The 20,184-nt window shown below is 41.0% G+C and overlaps 1 protein-coding gene across 3 annotated transcripts in view; it reads right to left on the bottom strand.

The window, feature by feature from the left end:
- MAP2K5 (mitogen-activated protein kinase kinase 5) overlaps positions 1-20,184 on the bottom strand; it is a 123,437-nt gene that overhangs the window by 64,563 nt on the left and 38,690 nt on the right. For all 3 annotated transcript variants that reach the window (XM_030497375.1, XM_030497374.1, XM_030497376.1), the window contains 5 exons: positions 16,719-16,758; positions 12,608-12,676; positions 12,430-12,511; positions 9,853-9,914; positions 4,160-4,208 (listed from right to left, as the gene is read on the bottom strand). In XM_030497375.1, the coding sequence (XP_030353235.1) occupies positions 4,160-4,208; positions 9,853-9,914; positions 12,430-12,511; positions 12,608-12,676; positions 16,719-16,758 (302 nt within the window). The remainder of the gene's footprint in view (positions 1-4,159; positions 4,209-9,852; positions 9,915-12,429; positions 12,512-12,607; positions 12,677-16,718; positions 16,759-20,184) is intronic.

The raw sequence follows: 20,184 nt of genomic DNA on the forward strand, positions 1-20,184 counted from the left end.
TAACTAGCACCATAAACAGGGGATTTAAGCAAATACTTGCTATGAATTCCAAAAGTTGTGTTGGTTTTCTCAAGAAAAAAAAGGAAGTGACAATCCTCAACAAAGACGTCACTTCACAAAGTGTCTCACATTGAAAGTAGGGAGAAAAATCACCCAATCAGTAAATTAGCCTTTTTGTTTCAAGAACGGCTTCAGTTAATGGGTTAAACATTTCTTTTTGGTTTTGGAAAACAAATGTGCATAAATAATGTTCTGCACCATCTGCTAGTGATTAATATTACTGTTTAGAAGTGAAAGAATTTAAACAAGAGCCAAAAGGGGTCATTATGCTCCCATTACCAGTGCTTGCCTAATACAAATGACTTCCATGAAGCATCATTATAGAGGAGGAACAAGTCCTCTTTATGATATATCTGCCTAAGTAGTTTCACCTCTCTGCAAATAAATGGGACCTCCAAAGCTTACGTTTACCAGTAAACAGAACTGTCACGGGTTCAGCTTTTTGAACACCAACCATTTCATCTTGTTTTATTGAAAGCAAACAGATTAGTGATTGTGAGGAAAACAACAACAAAACAACATATCTTTAAAAGCTGTCTCTTGACTTTTCCTGTCTTTTAAACATATAAAACCACAGCACGCCAGGTTCAAGGAGGACGAGATACAAAAGCACAGTTCTACCTGCCGACAGCTCACAGAACGTTGCTGTTAAGGAGAAGCTGCTGGGAAAATGACAATATTTCCTTGCCATAATGACTTCCTCAGCATGCTTGTTGCAGAGGCCAGGAGTATTTTGTTGTAAATAAGCCTAAGTGGTCCATGAGTGCGCATGTATGTGCTTACTTACACATATATAGCATGTAAAGGTATACATACACATGCCCTAGTATTTCTGTCAGTGCTTCATTACATTCAGCACTAACGATTTTCTCTCACAAAGCTAAAAAGAGGGTAGGTGAGAAGTTAAATACGTTGCTCTGGGCACCTCTGGTGAAATCCTCAGCAAACTAAGATGGGAAGACTCCTTGTCCCTGTTGCAGTAGTACCTGCCCCTACCCACCAGCACTCCTCAGCTCCAGTAGGTTGTCGAAACAAAGAGGATTTGAATATCCATCTACGGAAATAACCCAGGGTAAAAAAGAGATGGCCTGAGTGATGTACAAACCTCCTTTCTCCTCCTAGCCACCAAGAGCCTGCGAAGATCTCCAGATCATCGACTGTTCAGCCTCACACATCGCAAACCAGAAGAGACCTCCAAAACTCTGACACAGACCTAAAACCTGCTCAGAAACCAAGGGCCCCAAACCAGCACAAATACATACCAGCCCCCAACACACATACAAATACAGATGAGCACAATTAAACACAAGTGGGTAACATTGATTTCATACATTTCCTTTAATAAGGAGGTGTGAAGAGAAAAAAACGTAGCAGATAAAATGCATACGGTCTATACTTATTCTTGAACTTAACAGATTTTGGTTTGTCTTTATACAAACTTTGACTTTGTACATGATTAGACTTGTTTAATTGCTAATTCTGTTTTAAATCTAAGTTAATTTCTCATTACCCTTCCATTTCTACTTCTTATCCTCTGGGGAAAAGAGCACACTTATCATTGGGACATTCTCACATCTTCCAAAGAAGTGGTGTAGGTGTTAATCTTATGTTTATGTTTGATGTGGGTGTGATGACTAAGACTACAGCGTTGGGTTTATTAATATGCACGGCTATCACCTCATTAGTTGCAAGGTTTGTTTTGAAGTTAAGCTGTAATATTTGCTGAAATGTCTGATCTGCAATAAAAGACTTGCTCATTGTTTGTTTCCTTTGCTTTAATCCACGCTCTAGTCACAAACTGTCTTTGCTGCGCTGCCTTACACAGCTTCTCCACCTTCCTTATGCCGCGGTGGAAATTCTTGACTCCTTAGCCTATGCGAGCTTCCTGCATGATCTTTTACATGTGACAGCAAGGAAGTCAGGGTTAAATGGTCTCTCTTTTACCTCTGATGCATTAAAACCAGTAGCCAGAGATTACTCTGAGAAACAGGCATTCTCCTTACATGGTATTACTCTGCACCCATTTTTAAGCTAGAGAAGCATACAAACATTTTCTGTGTCCTCAAAACAGGTACCGAGACTGAAAGCCTTGAGGAAACTCTGCTGAACCTGGAATTCTAGTTATCCCCTCCATGGCACTTTGCAGTGCTGTTCTCACATTGGTCATTCCAGCAACAGACCAAGGCCAGAAACATCTGAAGTGTGATGAAAAATCAGTTTCTGCGCTTTTCTTTAGGCCATGGCAAGGACCATACATAATTCATCAAAAACTCAGAGCTGCTCTTCAATCAAGGCAATGAAACCCATATAAAAGGGGGGATTTTGTTTTACTGGCAAGGCAAAAATCAGATCCAGCTTCTAAATTTACAGCAGAACAAACAATAAAACATTGCAGTTATAGTACTTATGCTTGCCCACAATGCTCTCTCCAAATCACACTCAGGGGGTGACCAGAACCTTAAATGAAAAAATGAAAAATAAAATTCAAATGTGCTTTTTTCTCTTTGGGTGTTGTAAAAGTGTGGCAAAGACTGTGTAGCAATGTCCAGCCATGGATGTTCTAGTTACCTTTTCATTTATTCTGACAATTGCTGTAGCAGCTCTGGCATCTAGACCATTCATCCTCTTGCTGCAAGTGGATGGAGCTACTAAATCTGCATCTGGCATCATTAAGGCTAGCAGGTGAGATGTTTAAACCATCATCAGAATGAAGCCTCCCTGGCAACCTGTGCCTGCACTCAGTAGGTCATGGATTCTGGGTTATTTCTGTTCTTTTAATCCAGTGATAGCCAAGGGTCAAATACACCAGCAGCCTTAGTGTTTCACTGAGCCTCTAAGCGGGGGTAACAAAGCCAAGACCTTACTTGATCTCTACTCACTCTTCTGGCCACAGCCCTTTTTCTCCCACCCAGGAGACAGCCTGTGCTCTCATGTCAGAGAGATCTCCCAGGAAGGAGATGCTGTGAGACCAAGGAGGAATGTCCTGTTGCACAGCTGCTCACTGGGGCATTGCACAAAGGAAGGATCAATCTCATTCTCCACTCAAAACTCTCCACAAAAGCCTGAGGACAGTCTGAGCTCTAAGGACACCAGACGCCCAACCCAGGCACTGCTCGCCACCTTGCTCAACCTTGCACCTACCTCTCAGCCACTCCAAAACCAGTCACCCCACAAGAAATGCTCTTACCTATTTGGTTTGCAACTTAAGATTTTCTACATGTCTCTCTACCCTTTTCTTTCAATCCCAAATGATGTCGGTTACTGCACGCTCCAACTGTGCACTCGGGCTGAGTGAGCAGATGGGTTAAATTAAACAGTATTGTTAGCAACATTAGGAACCAGAGCAGTTACTTTCAGACACTTTAGAAACATTATAAATGTAATGAGTTTTTCTTTTTTTGAGGTGGTGTAGGGGGAAGAGCTTCTTCGTTCTTTAAACAGCATTTTCCACTCTTTCCAGAATTTACATTGCTTTTGAAAGTTCTAATCTATCTAAATCAACTTTCCACAACAGATAAATTTTTAACAAAATAAAACAACATTAAAAAGCAAGAACTAAATGAGAAGTTTAAAAAAAACACAGATGAGCTTCAGGAAAGAGAATAAACAGCAAAACCCCAAAATAAAATGGCTGATGTGCAAGCAGGTTTAAAGGTTCTTTAATTGTTCATGACCATGTTAGAGGACAGTGGGCCACAATTTTAGGGACCCTAGTAATGCTTGTGGCTGTCACGTGAGGTTTCTGAGGTACATAAGAAAATCCATTATCCATCTTCTATTTTCAGTCCCAGGCAAACACCTGATTTGCCTTGCTGATTTTGCCACTGGGCACCTGTCTGTAACACTGAGCATCTCAATCTCTATAAAATTTGTTTCTCTCTTTAGTCTTTTTCTTCGCAGGGGAAGAGGGAGGGCAATAAAAAAGAACAGCAATGAAGATATTTTATCAGAAAATACGCAAAGCTAACAAGCAAGATTCATTCTGCATTACTACACTGGAATCAAAGCAGATGTTTATAAGATCTACTGTCTGTAGAACTGTTGTTAATATAAAATAATATGGTGTTTTACTGGAAAAGAGAAAACATCTGTTACTCACCTCTGTGCAGAATCTTTAGACTCCATAAATAGGTAAGGCCTTTCACAACCTGAATTGAAATGAAAAACCAACACATATTAAAGATTCCTGGTAAGAAACACTGCACACCTCGGCTCGAATGAGTCATTAAAGACCTGAGTTCCAATGAAGTACTGAGCCAGGACCAGGAAAAGCAGAGATGAAATATCCCTTCCCTAGAGCTTCAGGACCAGGATGAACCCCTGGTGCTGCACAGCAACAAGTTCAAGAACACACTAAGAAGCTTCTTCCTTGGATCTGTAAGTTGAAATTAGTTGATCTTAGACTAAATCCCTTCAGGCATTTCGGTGTATATTTATTCGTCTGTCTTCGCCGGGGTGTTAGAAGTCATGAAAGAATGTGCATAATGATTTGTCTTCTTGCAACAAAAGCAACCCAGTGAAACTAATGGCCAGAAAATAACAAAGTCTCTAATAGCCTCTTCCACTTCATCTTCTCTTTCCCTTTAGTGCATCTGTACTTCTTCCTCCTTTACTTCCCAAACTTTTATTTAATGCAAATGCAGAACATTTCTCCTTGAACTGTATAAATTGTCTCATTCTTCATATTACTCATCTTGGACCAAACACAAATCTTACTATACTCCCATAGCCCCAGAAAATACAAGTGGGACCCTAAGAGATCAGAACTGGGGCAGCCTTTGGCCTGCTATTCTAGAATTTGCTCCTTCCACTACCTGAACTGTTAAAGCCAAACTCAAAAACATGTTACTCAAGCACTACATACATGCATTAGCAGTACAAATGCAGGTGTACTTCCCAAAACAACAGCCCATGTTGTTTACACAGAACACGTATATATGGCTCTTTCTGAACCAAGATTATCACTATAATCTTCCCTGTGAGGGTGCTGAGGCGCTGGCACAGGGTGCCCAGAGAAGCTGTGGCTGCCCCATCCCTGGCAGTGTTCAAGGCCAGGTTGGACACAGGGGCTTGGAGCAACCTGCTCTAGTGGAAGGTGTCCCTGCCCGTGGCGGGGGTTGGAGCTGGGTGAGCTTTGAGGTCCCTTCTAACCTAAACCGTTCCAGGATTCCACTGCCACTCTATTTCCTATGTACAATATGATTATAACAAAAAAGCCAACCAGTCAACTCCCTAAGACAGCAGTTGGGTTACAAGTTATTCTCTCTGCAGGTTTTGTTTCTGGTAGTAATTAAACCCCGACACTTTTGCATTTTTAACACTCTGAGTTTCCCCTAGATGTACTACAAGCCCAGAGAACAAGATTCAACAAGCACACTTCTCCTCCTGCTCCTTTTTACCCAACCCATCCCTGCTGTCTCAGCCTGCTTCTTCTAACAGAGCAAATCTTTTTTACAAAGTTCCCATCTATGAGATGACATTTCATTCATTTTCCTGAGACACTCTTTGTGCATCTCCAGAACAATAAAGCATTCCTGACAGTTGCGAAGTTGTAGGAGTTTTTCAGTCAAAACAATTACATTCTTTTCATTGTCCAAGTAGACTGCAATGAAATTACTTCTGTTACAGTGATCAAGCAGAAATGCTAAAATATTGTACAGCATGAAAGCAGAGAGCATAAGGATTTACAGCCTTCCTACTGGATTAGAAACTCCTTTCAGAATTTATTCTGTAACCAACACCAATGTCAGTGGAATTGAAATCTCTTTTGTAAAGGAAGTTATGAGGCCACATCCCCAGTAAACTGCTCTAGGTGGCAATTCCTCAGTGTTAAACTCACACTCCATACCCATCTCATGGCCTCAGAAGGTAATTACCTGTAGCAAAACGCCTTAGTCAAATTCTGTGTGCCCAGTGGTGTGGCCTTGTTCATGTTGGCCTTTCAAAAAGCAAAACAGGGGAATTGTACTTACACAGCATTTTGACATAACAAGAAGGGAAAACCAAAACTTATTGATACAAAAATACAGAAAGGGGGTGCAACATTTCAGGCTTCCTCGATGGTGAAAGTGATTCTGAGGACAGTAAGCTGCTGTGATTATTAAACATCTATTTGGACTATTCATAGTCTTTAAAACCATTATGAAATTATTTATTTTAAAGCATGTATTCATAGGAAAAAGAAATGTTTCCTAGAGGGGAAAAAAGTCAACAGCTGTGAGTTATTAAACATCTTCATTATGGAACATGTGCTGGATAAGCAGTTATGAAAGACATGGCATTAAACAAACTCTCACATTCCAGTTCTCTCAGCATTAGTGTGCAAAGGAATGAAAAGAGTTTTTCCCTTTACCCTGGGCTGCAAAGATGTGAACAGGAGCCCCCCAGATGGACTAACCTAGAGGAAAGCACCACTACTCACTTACCTTACATTTGCCTATTAGGGAAGGACTCACAAGTATTAAATACTACTCTAAAATGGTGCTGGAAGAGAGTATCTTTTGATTGAACATCTAGCAGGAATTATTGGTATTCAGTAAAGTAGGTCTTACAACAATGGCTTGACAAAGCCTTGACACAAAAAGTACTTCTACCTGCTGTCAATCACTCACTCTCTTGACAGTTCAAGTGCACATCCTTTCAGGGAGAACTTCAATCAACATTAGCACTCAAAATACAGCGCACGATGTCACTGCTTCAGAAATTGAAGTGAAAATAAATGTGCGAAGTGGCAAGCAAAGGTAGAACAGATTTTACATGGGCAGACCCAAATAAGGACACATCAGTGTGAAAGCAGGAGCGACCACATCACTTTGGGGTTCCCAAGATACACTTTTCCTTTGGAAAAGCACACCAGCCCGTCACACAAATAAAGAACACAAGGAAGAAGAGAGACTTCCCCTTCTCGTTGACACTGTCTCATATAGGCAACCAGGGTGAATTTTATGATGAAGTCAGAGATCCCTCCAGTTTCTGGGGGGCCCAAGTCTCAGCAGACTTCACCTCTCCCTGACGACTTTACCCTGCTCATGAATCACAGAATCCCAGACTGGTTTGGTTTGGAAGGGACCCTAAAGCTCAATGTGTTCAAGGGTTGTCAGTCCATGACTTCTCATGACAAATTCATATAACAAGAAAGGAAACAAGAAAGGAAGCAAGAAAATGATCAAGACAGAGTAAGAGGAGTGCTGGGATGCTGCTAGATGTCTACATGTGCCGACATCATTTTCCTCTGGAAATGGTTTCACTTAAGAACTTCTTCAAATACAACAAAGGGATATTCTAATTAACAGATGTGCAGGTCACACATATTATTAAGCAGCTTCAATAGACCAATGCACTGTACGTGCCTCGGGAGAATAAAAGACAAATGACTCTGTGTACATGGTGCAAGGAAGGTAGAAAGAAAACTGGGGAAAAAAAGACTATGGAAGGTCCAAGTTTTGTCTAAAAAAGTCTATCCATGTGAGCTGCAGCTTTTCTTTTATATCCTCCTCCTCCTCAGTACAGGAACAGAAATCCTCCAGGCTTTGGGTAATCTTCCCGAGCTGTCCAGGGTGGGGATTATGGTGCCTGTGGTCCTGGCAAAAAGGTGCCCCGACCCACAAAATGGGCTGCTGGGCTCCACTGAAACATCAGACACCAAGATGCAGGGTTGTGAAGACTTAAAGGAGCCATTCCTGCTGCCACTGATAAATTCTAGAGAGAACAAAGGCTTTTGCTGCCTCCTTCCAAAAAGTGTCCTGTGCCAACTGAGCAAAAAAGCAGCACCAGAGCAGGGGAAGCTGCCAGGCTGTTTCAGCCTCAGCGCACACCTTCTGTTACAGAGAAGCAGGAGAAAGGGCCAAGTTCCCTCTCTGAAGGCTCCTGCTCCTTTGTTCACCTCTTTACTGACCCCCTGCAGTGGGCACTGCAGTGGGCACAGTACAGGTTGCTAAAGCAGCAATAACTAGAAGTTGTTAAGTACGAGCTCACTGTCCATGTCAGGGAGTCATGCTCACTAATTAACAGATTCATAGAGAGATGACTCTGCAGGTGAACAAATATATATCTACATTTATATATAGATATATATTTATATTTTTATATACATATATTTATATATTTTTTTATATATATATCTATCTCAAGACATAAAAGATGGGGCTGAAGCACTACCATTATGGGTAAGCGACAAATTGGAGGAGAACATCAGCAGAATATCAAGCCAAGGGGCTGGGGAGGATGGGGGAGAGGAGAGACAAGAGTAAGTAAAGGAAATGGTAAGGTAAGTTAGTGTGGATGTATTAAGTACATAACATGAAGTCAGATAAGGAAAAGGAGAAGAAATAAGCAGCTGAAGAAATTCTTTAAGGCCCATCCCAGTATTATTACACTCTACACATGCTACTCAGGAATATGAGGACACTGTGAGCAACTGACTGTTCATTGCTCCATAGGGAAGAAGAGATGAAACGTTTCTACTCTGAACTAAAGGTGAAAAGCATTCAAATTCTATAAGAAACTGCTAGGCTATATAATGAGCAGATTTGAAGCTACTTAGAGGAAACAGCATCAGAGAAGGATGTTCATCACCCTGGGCAGGCCACACAAATTAAGAGGAAAGTAGAGCTGTGAATTACAATGAACAGAGACTAAATAGCTGCCTGTGTTGGATTAAAGGATTTAAATTGTCAGCTTGATGTATAATGAATGTGAAAACCCAGCACTTAATTAAATGGCACATGATAGAATAACTTTGTTATGCTTTAAACTGCTTAAGTTATCAAAGTATTCCTTATATTTAGCAATTGTTTAGCAGTATCTCCCTCCCTTGTGAGATCCACTAAGACATTGGTCATTTACCCTGTGCTCAGCTGTGGCAAAAGATGGAACTTTTGGGTTTTTTTCCTTTTTTTGTTGTTCTGTAATTTGAGTTTTCAATCACAGCCAGTGAATTTCTAACAACACAGTCGCTGAATGCTGCCGAGACACAGTGATGGGCTACCAGGACCTCCAAGGATCCCACTGTCACCATCTTACTACCAAACTGAGTGATATTGGGGACTGATGGTTCTTACTAGCTCACAGACCATCTCCCTGCTCATCACCCCTAAAATCATTTTAACCATGACTGCTCAGGTGCGAAGGGTCCCAGCACTACAGCGAGAGCAGCCTGTCCCCAGGCAGCCTTGGGTCAGGCCTGGCTTGTGCCAAATAAACACTGCAGCCTCATCCTTATCTGCCTTCAGGAGAACATCTGCCACAGGGGAAGAGAGAGAATGTGTTCTGCCATTGCATTTTGACAACAGGGCTTAATTTTTCAACCTGGGAAGCAAACCTAATTGAGTTAACTTTGTACAGAACAAGGAGAGTTAGAATTTACACACGAGAAGCAGCAGAAGCAGCAGATGAGGGAATCACCTCAAGGGCTAGGACAGGGCTTCTGAATCACTTTTTAAAGGAACCATATAGCACAGAAGAAAGGCGATTAAGACTGCTCCGTCCAAAAGGGTTGATGTGAAGAAACAGACCACACAGCTCTCCAGCAAATTCATGACTTTTTTTCCCTTATCCCGTTCAATTTATTACATTTGTTGAGCCTCTGGCAACTCACGTGTTGGTAATTCTAAAGGAAGGCTTCCTTAACGCTGGCGTCCTTGTGCTCACAGGAGGGTTAGGAAGGACCTTCCCTTTCACAATGAGGACACAGATTCTGGAGATGACTTGGTGTCCCAAGAGGGCACGTGTGCACTCAAATCATTGTGTTACAGGCACAATCAAAACCCAAAAGACAAAAGAAGTAGTACTTACAGCTACTGCTATTCGTCCAAGTACATGTTCTGGAATTTTTCTATAAACATCCAAAGAACCCCCTGCAGGGACAAACAAAATGTGCATAGGTAATACAAAATGAAATACTGCCCCAGATTTGAAGCCACAAGGGGTTTCTAGGCCTTGGTTATTAATAAAAACACCATCAATGATATAACAATAACTGTGTCAGAAATAACTGACCTTAAAAATCTACCAACCTCTGAATAAACATATGGAACTGTACTTGGGGCTCTTTTCATCCACATTACTTATTGTTGCTTGCAGCATTATACTCAAACTGTTAGAAAACCTCCCAATCACAAGACAGAATATCAAAGTTGGAGAACGCAGACCCAACAGGCTTGGAGTAACTTCTCAGGAATAAAAAAGTCATTCCAAAAGCAACAGCGGACTTCAGAGTCCAAAGGCTTTTCCCTTATGCTCTGCAAAGGAGATTCATAACCAAACCAGTGTTCGAAATGTCCCTGGGGTGAAATTCTTGGGCCAGAAAGTAAATTTAAAATTGAGAATTAAAAATACCCAAGTAGAATGGCAAATAAATAAATCAAAGAACAAGCAAATTACAGGCAGAGTGTATTATTGTTAGCTTGCAAGAGTGGATTGTCTCAGTCAAGGCTTGAGATTCTCAATGCTCAGCACTGATCTAACTCTGCTCTCAGTGCAGCATCCAGAATTTACTGATGACACCACCAGGAAAAGAGCGAGGTCAATGCTCAGCTATTAAGAAAACTCTTTACCTGTATTCTTAGGCATCAAAATTAAAGGTTGGGGATACAACTGGGCAAACAGAGTCCTGGGATTCACGAAAAATTATAAACTGGCCTAAGACAGTCCAAAGGGCTAAAAATTTGTCAAGGTTAAAGTTGCTCATCTGCAGGATGAGGAAGTATTTTTTCCTTCTCTTTACCTGTATTCTTATGCATTAAAATTAAAGGTCTGGGGAAAAAAATGGCAAGGTCCCTTTATTTGCATTTTGTTCTTCCTTTAAATGATTGCTGTTGCTTTCTGCCAGAAGGAGCGCACAACATGAGGCAGGACCAGAGGTCATCTCCAGTATAATTCCAAGTAATTTGTGCATGGTCAGTAAACACCATCGTTGTGCAACACCATGAGGGATGCATACCCTAAAGGCTTCAATATTTTCAAACCAGAATTCAGAACTGCAAGCATTTATGCCCATCATTTTAAAAACCTCTGAATTAGTAGGGGCATACACACTCTAGGCAGATGCGTGGTTTTGGCATGAGCAGATGCTTCCTTACTGCACGGGACTACTCCTGCTTAACACAGGCTTGCAAATCCGGGTGCAACTGCAAGGACGGAGCAGAGAAATGGCTAAGACACACAGCAGGAGAACAGCAAGGAACTGAACTTCTAGGCTTTGCTGGATAAATGTAGTATTTTTCATTAAATATGGAAAATCTGAAGAATATTCCTACTTGGAAAGGGGCACAGTGATCCCTGGGACAGAGGCAGTAAATGTAAAAAGGGAGAAATAACAACAGTAACAGACCATTTTAACAGGGAGAAAACAAAATGCACCATAAAACCCTAAAGGGTTTTTTATCTGTGGTCCACATCAGAAAGAAAGAAGCTACTCAAGGATGCTTAATGGTACACATTTGGCTTTGGAAATTTTTCCTGCCAGAAAGCCTTCCCTCCACAGAAAATTGTTTGTGAGATCCTTACTTCATTATATCCAGCTTAACTGAACCTTTGTGGAAAACCTTGATAGGGCATAAAACGCTGGCTCGTAAGAAAATCCTGGAGTAACAGACTATTGCTCGTAACAACAACGTGATGTTAAGAGTTGAACACTGTGAAGAGGGTTCTTGTGCACGAGACACAAGGGGACTGCATCTGCCACGAGACACACTCTCAGAACTGATACACAGAGGGCAGCAATGATTATAAATTGCTGTAATCACGATGCTTTCCCTGCCTTTTCCCCAAGAATTACACACAGCACAAAGATTTCAAAGCAAAGCACTAATATGTCTCTACAATGACCATAGCATCAGATGGTCGGGAAGGGGATACTGTTGGTCTGAAGACTCACATTGGGAGAAACAGGAGTACACTCCAAAAGGCACTCGGTGCCATGCTGCTAAACAGCTGTGTTAGAAAATCATTCCTTGTCTTGCAATTAAGAGACGATTTCCATTGAAAACACACAGGACATTGGGTTAATAGATTTCTTTCAAAGAAAATCTGGTTTGGCTATCAAAACAGGAAAAGTGAGGAACAGCTGTTTTGTCAGCGAGGACAGATTGTATGGAAGACTCAAATATCAACCCACAAATTAAGCCAGCATTTATTTCTGTTCTATTTACATTTTCAATAAAAGTAGGGGAGTTACACTCAGGCAAACACAGCAGCCCATGGAGAATGTAACACAAGCCCAATACTAACCTGTTCTGTTTGAAAACTACCTGCAAAATTATTAATACAGTCATACCACTGCATTTTTCTCTGTCCTGGAAAAGCACATCTTGATATGGTTTTCCCATTTACAGACTTAGCAATCAAAAGCACACTGAATACACAACTCACCATCCATGAACTCTGTGCACAGGGAAATTCTGTTTTCTACAAAAAAAGCACCGTAAAATCCTATGATATATGATGAGTCACACTGGGAAAAGAAAGGGAAAAAGACAGAAGCCTGGTTTAAAATTTGCTGTTAAGAAGATTTTAAGGAAGAATAATGAAAATGAGAAAACGTATATACCTTGTAAAGAATTTCTAACTCCGACATTATCTGCTTCTGGAGTTCCAGTGTTATATCTAAGGGTATGACCTAAAATACAACAAAATGGACATATGATCACAGTTGACGTAAGAGTGAATGATTCAAAATCAAAACCTGAAGAGCTGTGTATTATCTTTATGTGATTAAAGGAGCGGAATAGGTGGAAAGAATATTTTAATAGAGCAATGAGCAAAGGAAGGAAATGGAAATGAAAGGACAGACTTATTTACTTTTAAAAGTCAGTTAAAAGCAGACTAAATTATGCAGCCAATTTTATCCATGAAATGTCATCAGGTTTGTGGTTTAACCATTTGACTACGAGACGAGTTAGAGCTTGAACACAAGCCCCACATGTAATGTGAAGAGCAGGCATAGTAGACCTACAGGTCCCAGTGTGCCAAAGTTAATTCTAAGGGCTAAATACGTGTAGTATTGGAAGCACCTCTGAATGTCTCAGTGGTGCCCTAAAGGAGTGTCTCTTACCACTGCTTTTACAGTTTCAGTTTAATATTTATCCCCTTTTTATATCAATTTCTAACATTGTATGAAACCTGGAAAACTGTTAAATATACAGAAAAAATGCAGATGATACAAATGCTTAGGTAAGCATCACCAAAGCATTCCTCAAAACAACTTCACACCCCTGACTTTGAGCACTCAGCAGCTCACTCTCATGCTTATCCACTGCCTCCTTCATCCATGCCCTCATTTTGAGCCAGGCTGCTACCCAGGACTGAAGCACCCAGTGCTGCAATGAAGGTGGGCTGCACTGCTTAGAGTTATAAGTCTGCAGGATTTTCAAGACAAACCCTCTTAATAAGGATGCTGGTTCTGGTAGAACCAGCATTGACAATCAACTTCAATATGCAATTCCTTGCCATGATTATTTCAAGACTTCCACGCTCAATTATTAAGTACTAGTATATAAACCAAAATGGACTCTAAATGCATTTAGCCACCACAATATTTCACAGCTTAATACTTTAAGCTAAAGGGAAACAAAATGTAGTCAATTTGCAGAATTAGCAGAACAGATATAATAGGCTTCGTATACCGCTGATGCAACAAAATACAGAGACCATTTCCAAACACACAGACTTTACAGTATCAAAATCTGTCTAAAAGAAAAACCGATAACCTGTTTCCATCAAGAGTTTGCTTTAGGGTTATTTATAAAAGCTGTCACTAAACTAAATTGTAAGTGTAATACAGGGCTGCCAAGAAACGTTTAACACACTTGTCTAGATCAATAATCATTTGCCAACAATATTCACTTACATTTTTCCAGCATGAAAAACTTAAAATAATTTGCTGGGATACCATCAGTTTTATCCATTGAATATTAACAGAATTTAATCTTGTCAACAATATGAAATCAGCATTTTATCTCATTAAATACTACTCGCAGTGAGAAACTTCCCTGCCTGTTCCCTGGGTAGGCTTCACCAACCTGAGCAAGGACTAGTTAGCATGATCAGTGTCAAATACTTCACTGACATCCAATCAACCACAACCTGGCATGAAGAAAGGTCTTTGGCTGATTTGCATTAACTATAATTACATACAGACCCTGCATTCTAATAGTGGAATGCTAACCTGGAAACGCAGAGCGACCCTACTAACAAGTACTGAGGATGCTACAGGGTAGGACATGTATGGAAACGTACTGGAACAGCATGGCAAGCATGCACAGCTTTTAACAAGGGCCTGTGGGGACAGGACAAGGGGAATGGCTTTAACCTGCCAGAGGGGAGATTGAGATGAGCTCTGAGGCAGAAGCTCTTCCCTGTGAGGGTGCTGAGGCGCTGGCACAGGGTGCCCAGAGAAGCTGTGGCTGCCCCATCCCTGGCAGTGTTCAAGGCCAGGTTGGACACAGGGGCTTGGAGCAACCTGCTCTAGGGGAAGGTGTCTCTGCCCGTGGCAGGGGGTTGAACTGGATGAGCTGTAAAGTTTTTTCCAACCCAAACCAGTCTGGGATTCTGTGATTTTTATTTAAATGGTGTGGTGGTCCTTTGGGATTAAGCAAGGGGCTCTAAACATTCCTGCACATCTTCCTTAAGTTCCTGCCTAAAATACAGTGCTCCAGAAACCACTTGGCACACTTAGAACCTACATGAACTCCACACACCTAATGTTCCAAGTGAAAAGGGTTAATTTTGAAGAGAGGAATACCTGAACATATTTCCTCTGCTCTCCACTACACCTCCAGGACAAATAAGGATGAGTTGTCAAGTTAAATACAAGCAGTCAAGTGACTGAATTATAATTTACTCTGTGCTCAATTTAAATTAGTGTGAGGCTATTAAAATATACAGTATAAATACGGCAATTCATCACAAGCTGTCATGGATGACTTCATCTATTTGCTGGAGTGGCATACGTTCCACTAAAGGGAACGAGAGCAAAATCACAGGTCAAATTAAGCTGCTATTCTGTTTTAATTCACTTATTTAATCTGTGGCGACATAATTGTCTTTTACAGTATGTACAACTCAAAGGAAATTTGGGAGTATTATAGTCAGTATACAAATGATTAATCAAATGGTCCATTTAAATGCTAGCTTAAGAGCAGGAGAAACTAAAAGCAGTTGAAGAATGCCAACCAGCCAGTGTACACTCACATTTTTCATTCAGATTTTTCCCTCTAATTGGAAAAAAGTTACCTTTGAATAATCTATTCAATCCTCTGCGCATTATCTAGTGTGAAGTTTACATAAAATGACATAGGTTTGGTCTACAGCATATGTAGCATTGGTTTGTTTTCCTGTTCAATATATTCATAAGGTTCTCTGACAACTGAAAGCATTTTAATCAACAGGTTTTCCAAATGTTATCTTGTCCTATCAAATCTGTGTTTTACCATCAAAAAAAGCCCCCAAAAAACAGAACTCTGCTTTCACAGATCCATCCAATGCTGTTCCTATTAGCGTGGTAATCCTCTGTCAAAACACTTGATCCGTGTGATGATCAGGTCAAGACACTGGCATTACCATCCTCCCATCCTCTTTTTATTGCTGAGTATGCTGGGCCATGGATGTGTTAAGTCATTTTCTTAATAGAGCAAGCCAGCATGATCGCTATCATTGCAGGTTTCCTGACCTCCAGCCTGTGAGCAGGTTATTTTACACTATGATAACACACACAGGTTGATGTAATATCTCTTCTGAAATCACACTAAAAAATATAATTGAGGCTGACAGGACTGACAGGACCACCATGAGTAGTATCTACAAGAGAACCCAGTTCCCCAAATCTTTAGTATCCTAATTACCCACCAGGACTAACCAAACCCATGGACTCCAAGGGAAACAAGGAGATGAAATTGCTGGGGAATAGGCTTTTTGCCACAGGGAGGTGATTTCAATTAACCTTGCAAAGGGTGAACTCATTTCCCCTCCTGCCTGTGTGAATTTCCTTGTGCTCCACCTCCTCTCCAGGCAGCTTCTGGGGGTGCCCACAGCCCCCCAGCAGCACAGGGCCCCGGCTGGAGAGCAGTGATGATGGCACTGAGCAGAGCTGGCACAGAGGATGCTCTCTGTAGAGCTTGAAGATTACATGAGGAGCAAGTACCAGGGCAAAGCAGCATCCATACACAACCCCAGCATTTAAAGGAAGAGCTTTTTTAGTTCCATACTGGAAGTTGTAATAAAATTGGTTTTGATAATTAAGTTTTCCATACTTTCGTGCCTATTATAACTCCGAGAATTCCTGTCTTACTGCTCATTACAGGCTTAAGAATCATAGAATGGTTTGTGTTGGAAAGGACCTTAAAGCTCACCCGGTTCCAACCCCCTGCCATGGGCAGGGACACCTTCCACTAGAGCAGGTTGCTCCAAGCCCCTGTGTCCAACCTGGCCTTGAACACTGCCAGGGATGGGGCAGCCACAGCTTCTCTGGGCACCCTGTGCCAGCGCCTCAGCACCCTCACAGGGAAGAACTTCTGCCTAATGTGGAGTTTTCCTGCATAAACAATGTGGACTTTTCACGTGATAAGCCCAACTGAGATCTAACAATCAGAGGGAGGAGAAGGAAACCAAGGTCAAGAAAGAATGGAGAGAAAGAGAGAAAGAAAATTACTGTAATATCTTACCTTTACTGCTAGTATTTTTCCACTAGGGACATGATATGCCCTGCATGAGGGAAAGAATTAAGTAAGTTGAGATCACATAAAATTACCTCTATACATGTGTGCAACTCGTATCCACTAATTTCACAGAAAAATGACTTGGAGCTGATATGTTTTACATTAAGCCCATCTCTGAGAGCATTTCTAAAGACAGACTGATGAAAACAATTGATCACAAGACTATATTTACACTGAAACCATTTAGCAGGTTTTTACATCTGCATGTCTTATATAAAATCTCCACACTGAAGACTTCCATATAGCAGAACAGCGAACATCTGGGTATGAATTTATCCACCTTCACATTTCCATTCAATGAAATAAAATTGATGAATATCCTTTATTCGCATAAACCAAGGTTTATCACACCAGTTTGCAGCCCTATGGGTCTTTTCAGTGGTAAGACAGTGAGATCCACAGCTCTATCAATTAAAGTGCAGTAAAACAGGTAATGGCTGATCCTTTATAACAACCTAAGGACCCACAGAAAACATTAGTGAAATGACCTTTCTGCACTTGTATTTAAGATTAGCACATGTGTGCACATACAAGAAAGCATTATTGTCAATGCCCACATGGACCCAAAATCATTTCCCACAGTATTTCAAGTCATTTGTCTTAATTTCTAAAGAAATTGGCTATTTAACACTGACTTATGCATTCCTGACCACGAACTCCTAAGAAAATAAAAAGGTAGGTGAAAAAAAGTCTACTAAGAATCTGATGTAATTTTGCATAAAAACAAAACCATTAAAGGTTTTCCTCTTCACTAGTTTTATTGTCTCATACTGATTTATGACACTATGCAGAGTAATGTCATATATGTGGCACTAACTTTAAAGAATTATATTATTTTACCACTACATACCTCTAGCAATTATTACTGAAGAAAGGTGGTTTTTTGCATGCAAAATCATACATAGCACAGGGCGAGACTGTTGTTTAATCATATTTATAACCCTGAGTGTTCATATAATTTCTGTTAATGAAAGTTTCTAAAAACTTCACTTTAATTTAATAACTGATGGATAAACATTTATGTGACCAAGTGGCAATAGCTTGTAGGACTAAACACCAAAAATCAGTGTTATTTAATATCATAACAACAGGCAAGAAGCAAAGACGGAGCTCTGGCAGACCGGTGGCTAAATGCATAATCCATGAATCCCATGGAGTAAATGAACTCTGCTGTAACTAGGGATGAATCAACACTGGCAAAACATTATGGACTTAAGATGAGCAGCAACGATAAGCAAGTGAACAGGTTGAGATAGCATGCTCAGCGTCTGTTAGCTGCCGATGTACTGTGCCGGACAGTTTGGCAACTTAATTAGCCTGTCAAGAAAGCTGATCTTTTTTTCCATAAGAGAGATCTCCTGTTTCCAAGTGAATTAAAAGGGAAGACTTGATTATTTAATTATGATGCACGCTAATTCATCCGTGGAAGTTTGGGTTCAATTTCCAGCAGAGGGCAGATACCTGGTTTGGTTTACAGAGCACTGACAGGACCCATTTAACATTTAATTATGGCTGAGCGTTGGATCACAAAGGAGATGCCATGCCCATGGGTGCAGCGTGGCCAGTGGCTCTGCAAATGCCATGCTACCTGGGAGGAAAGGAATTTGTTTACTCCAGGCTGATCCGGCATCTTGGTTGTCCTGACCTCCCTCAACACAATAACTGTAAAGTGATTAATGAAGTTTGAATAGGAGCTTTGGTTACACCAAAAGACAACTGTACACCTCTGTAGTGCTTTAATTAACAGCTAACACTTCAAATTAGTCCGTAGTTGCTACAGTAATTACCCGTTCCAATGAGTGTGTAGGGAAAATGATTTTGTTAGATATTACATACAACTCTAAGTTGGAATTGATCATTTTGGTTACAATCAGCACAGTGAAAGCCTGAAGACTTAGTACCTTTATGTGGCTTCAGAAGGATGCACTGAAATAATCCAACAGAATAATGTTTGCAGCATGAAGAACGTACTTGTGCATACTGCAACCATGAGTAAGTCTGCAGGTGTCTATGAGGAGATCAAACTAATATTCATAAAGTAATGTGAAGTCTCATCTCAAGTGTCACCTCTCCCATATTCCGGTGACACCTCCAGAAGAAAGTAAGCAAACTCAGCACCTTAGAACCAGATCACCGGACGAAGCAAAGCAGCAAAATGCAAAAGGTTCCTCAGCAACACTCACTGCACATTTCAGCCAACACAGGCTTAAAAGTCTTCCAGGATGGTAGGCAAGTAGTGTCACCTAATAAACAGTTCCAACTCCTCTCGCCAGGAATGCCTAACCATAAAGACAAGTGGGTGTTAAAGAGGAGCGAAAACACTTGCTAAATAGCTGTTGAACTACTTAAAGACAAACGTAAAAGCAGGAATTAAATGCATGGAAATGCAAAATATTCAAGGAAAACACTGTTTTGACATTTTGTTCCCTGCAAAAACCAGCTCTGGGAAAACAAGTTCATTCTTCCCCTCTTTCGCTGGAGTTTGCTTTTGACCCACTGCAAAAGCTCTATCAGATTATTACACAGGTGGCTATAAATAGTTTATTGTGAAGAAATTGTACCACATCAGAGACAGCTTCTGCAACCAGAAGTTCAAAAAGCACTTTTGAACTCTCGATACCAGAGTCAACTATTAAAAACATAAAAACATTATCATTTAAATGTTGTTTCACTCTGCCAACTGCAGGAAGCAGGTTCCGATGTGCATTTCCCCTTCCCTCTCTAGTTAAGCGATCGCTGTTTAATTAAAACCAAGGTTTAACAACTCAGAGTAGTAATTCGTCCAACAAAATGTTTATAGGTTGCACAAAAGAAGGAAGAAATCTGCAAGGAGGATGGAGGAAAGAAAGCAGCAAGTTTCAAACCTCCTCAGGAATAAAATATATTCCAGAAAGAGAGGCAGTGTGGGAGAAAGCACTGCACGAGCTCCAAGAGGGGAAAAATGGAGCAAGAAAGCTGGGAGATAGGGAGGAGGTGAGTTATGGAGGCCTTCGTTCCCCCCTGCCCGGGCACACTGTGCTAATGTGGGATGGAGGAAGCGGCCGACATCTCCTTTGGGAAGTTCTAGTGAACACACAGAGCACGTGATGTGGAGAAGTTGGTTTAAAGCTGCCACACGCTGTACGAGAGGACGGGCAGACTTCAACCACCACTTACTCTGAAACCTTCCCACTGGGGAAAAGGAATTCCAATCCTGCCCCTTCCCACTAGAGTTTATTATTCTGAGCCCCCTCCATCCATTACAACGAACAGCTTCTAAGCAAGACTGGCACAGTTGCGTCGAATATTTTATTAACCTTGACTATTAACCATATCCCCAGATATTTAAAGCCCTGAAGGGACCCATGCGAGCCAAGTCCTTTAGCAGAACTTTGTCTCTTCTGCTCTGAAAACGGAGAGGGCCCCTGAGGGA

This window comes from Strigops habroptila, chromosome 9, assembly GCF_004027225.2.
Source record: "Strigops habroptila isolate Jane chromosome 9, bStrHab1.2.pri, whole genome shotgun sequence".
Classification (NCBI taxonomy): domain Eukaryota; kingdom Metazoa; phylum Chordata; class Aves; order Psittaciformes; family Psittacidae; genus Strigops; species Strigops habroptila.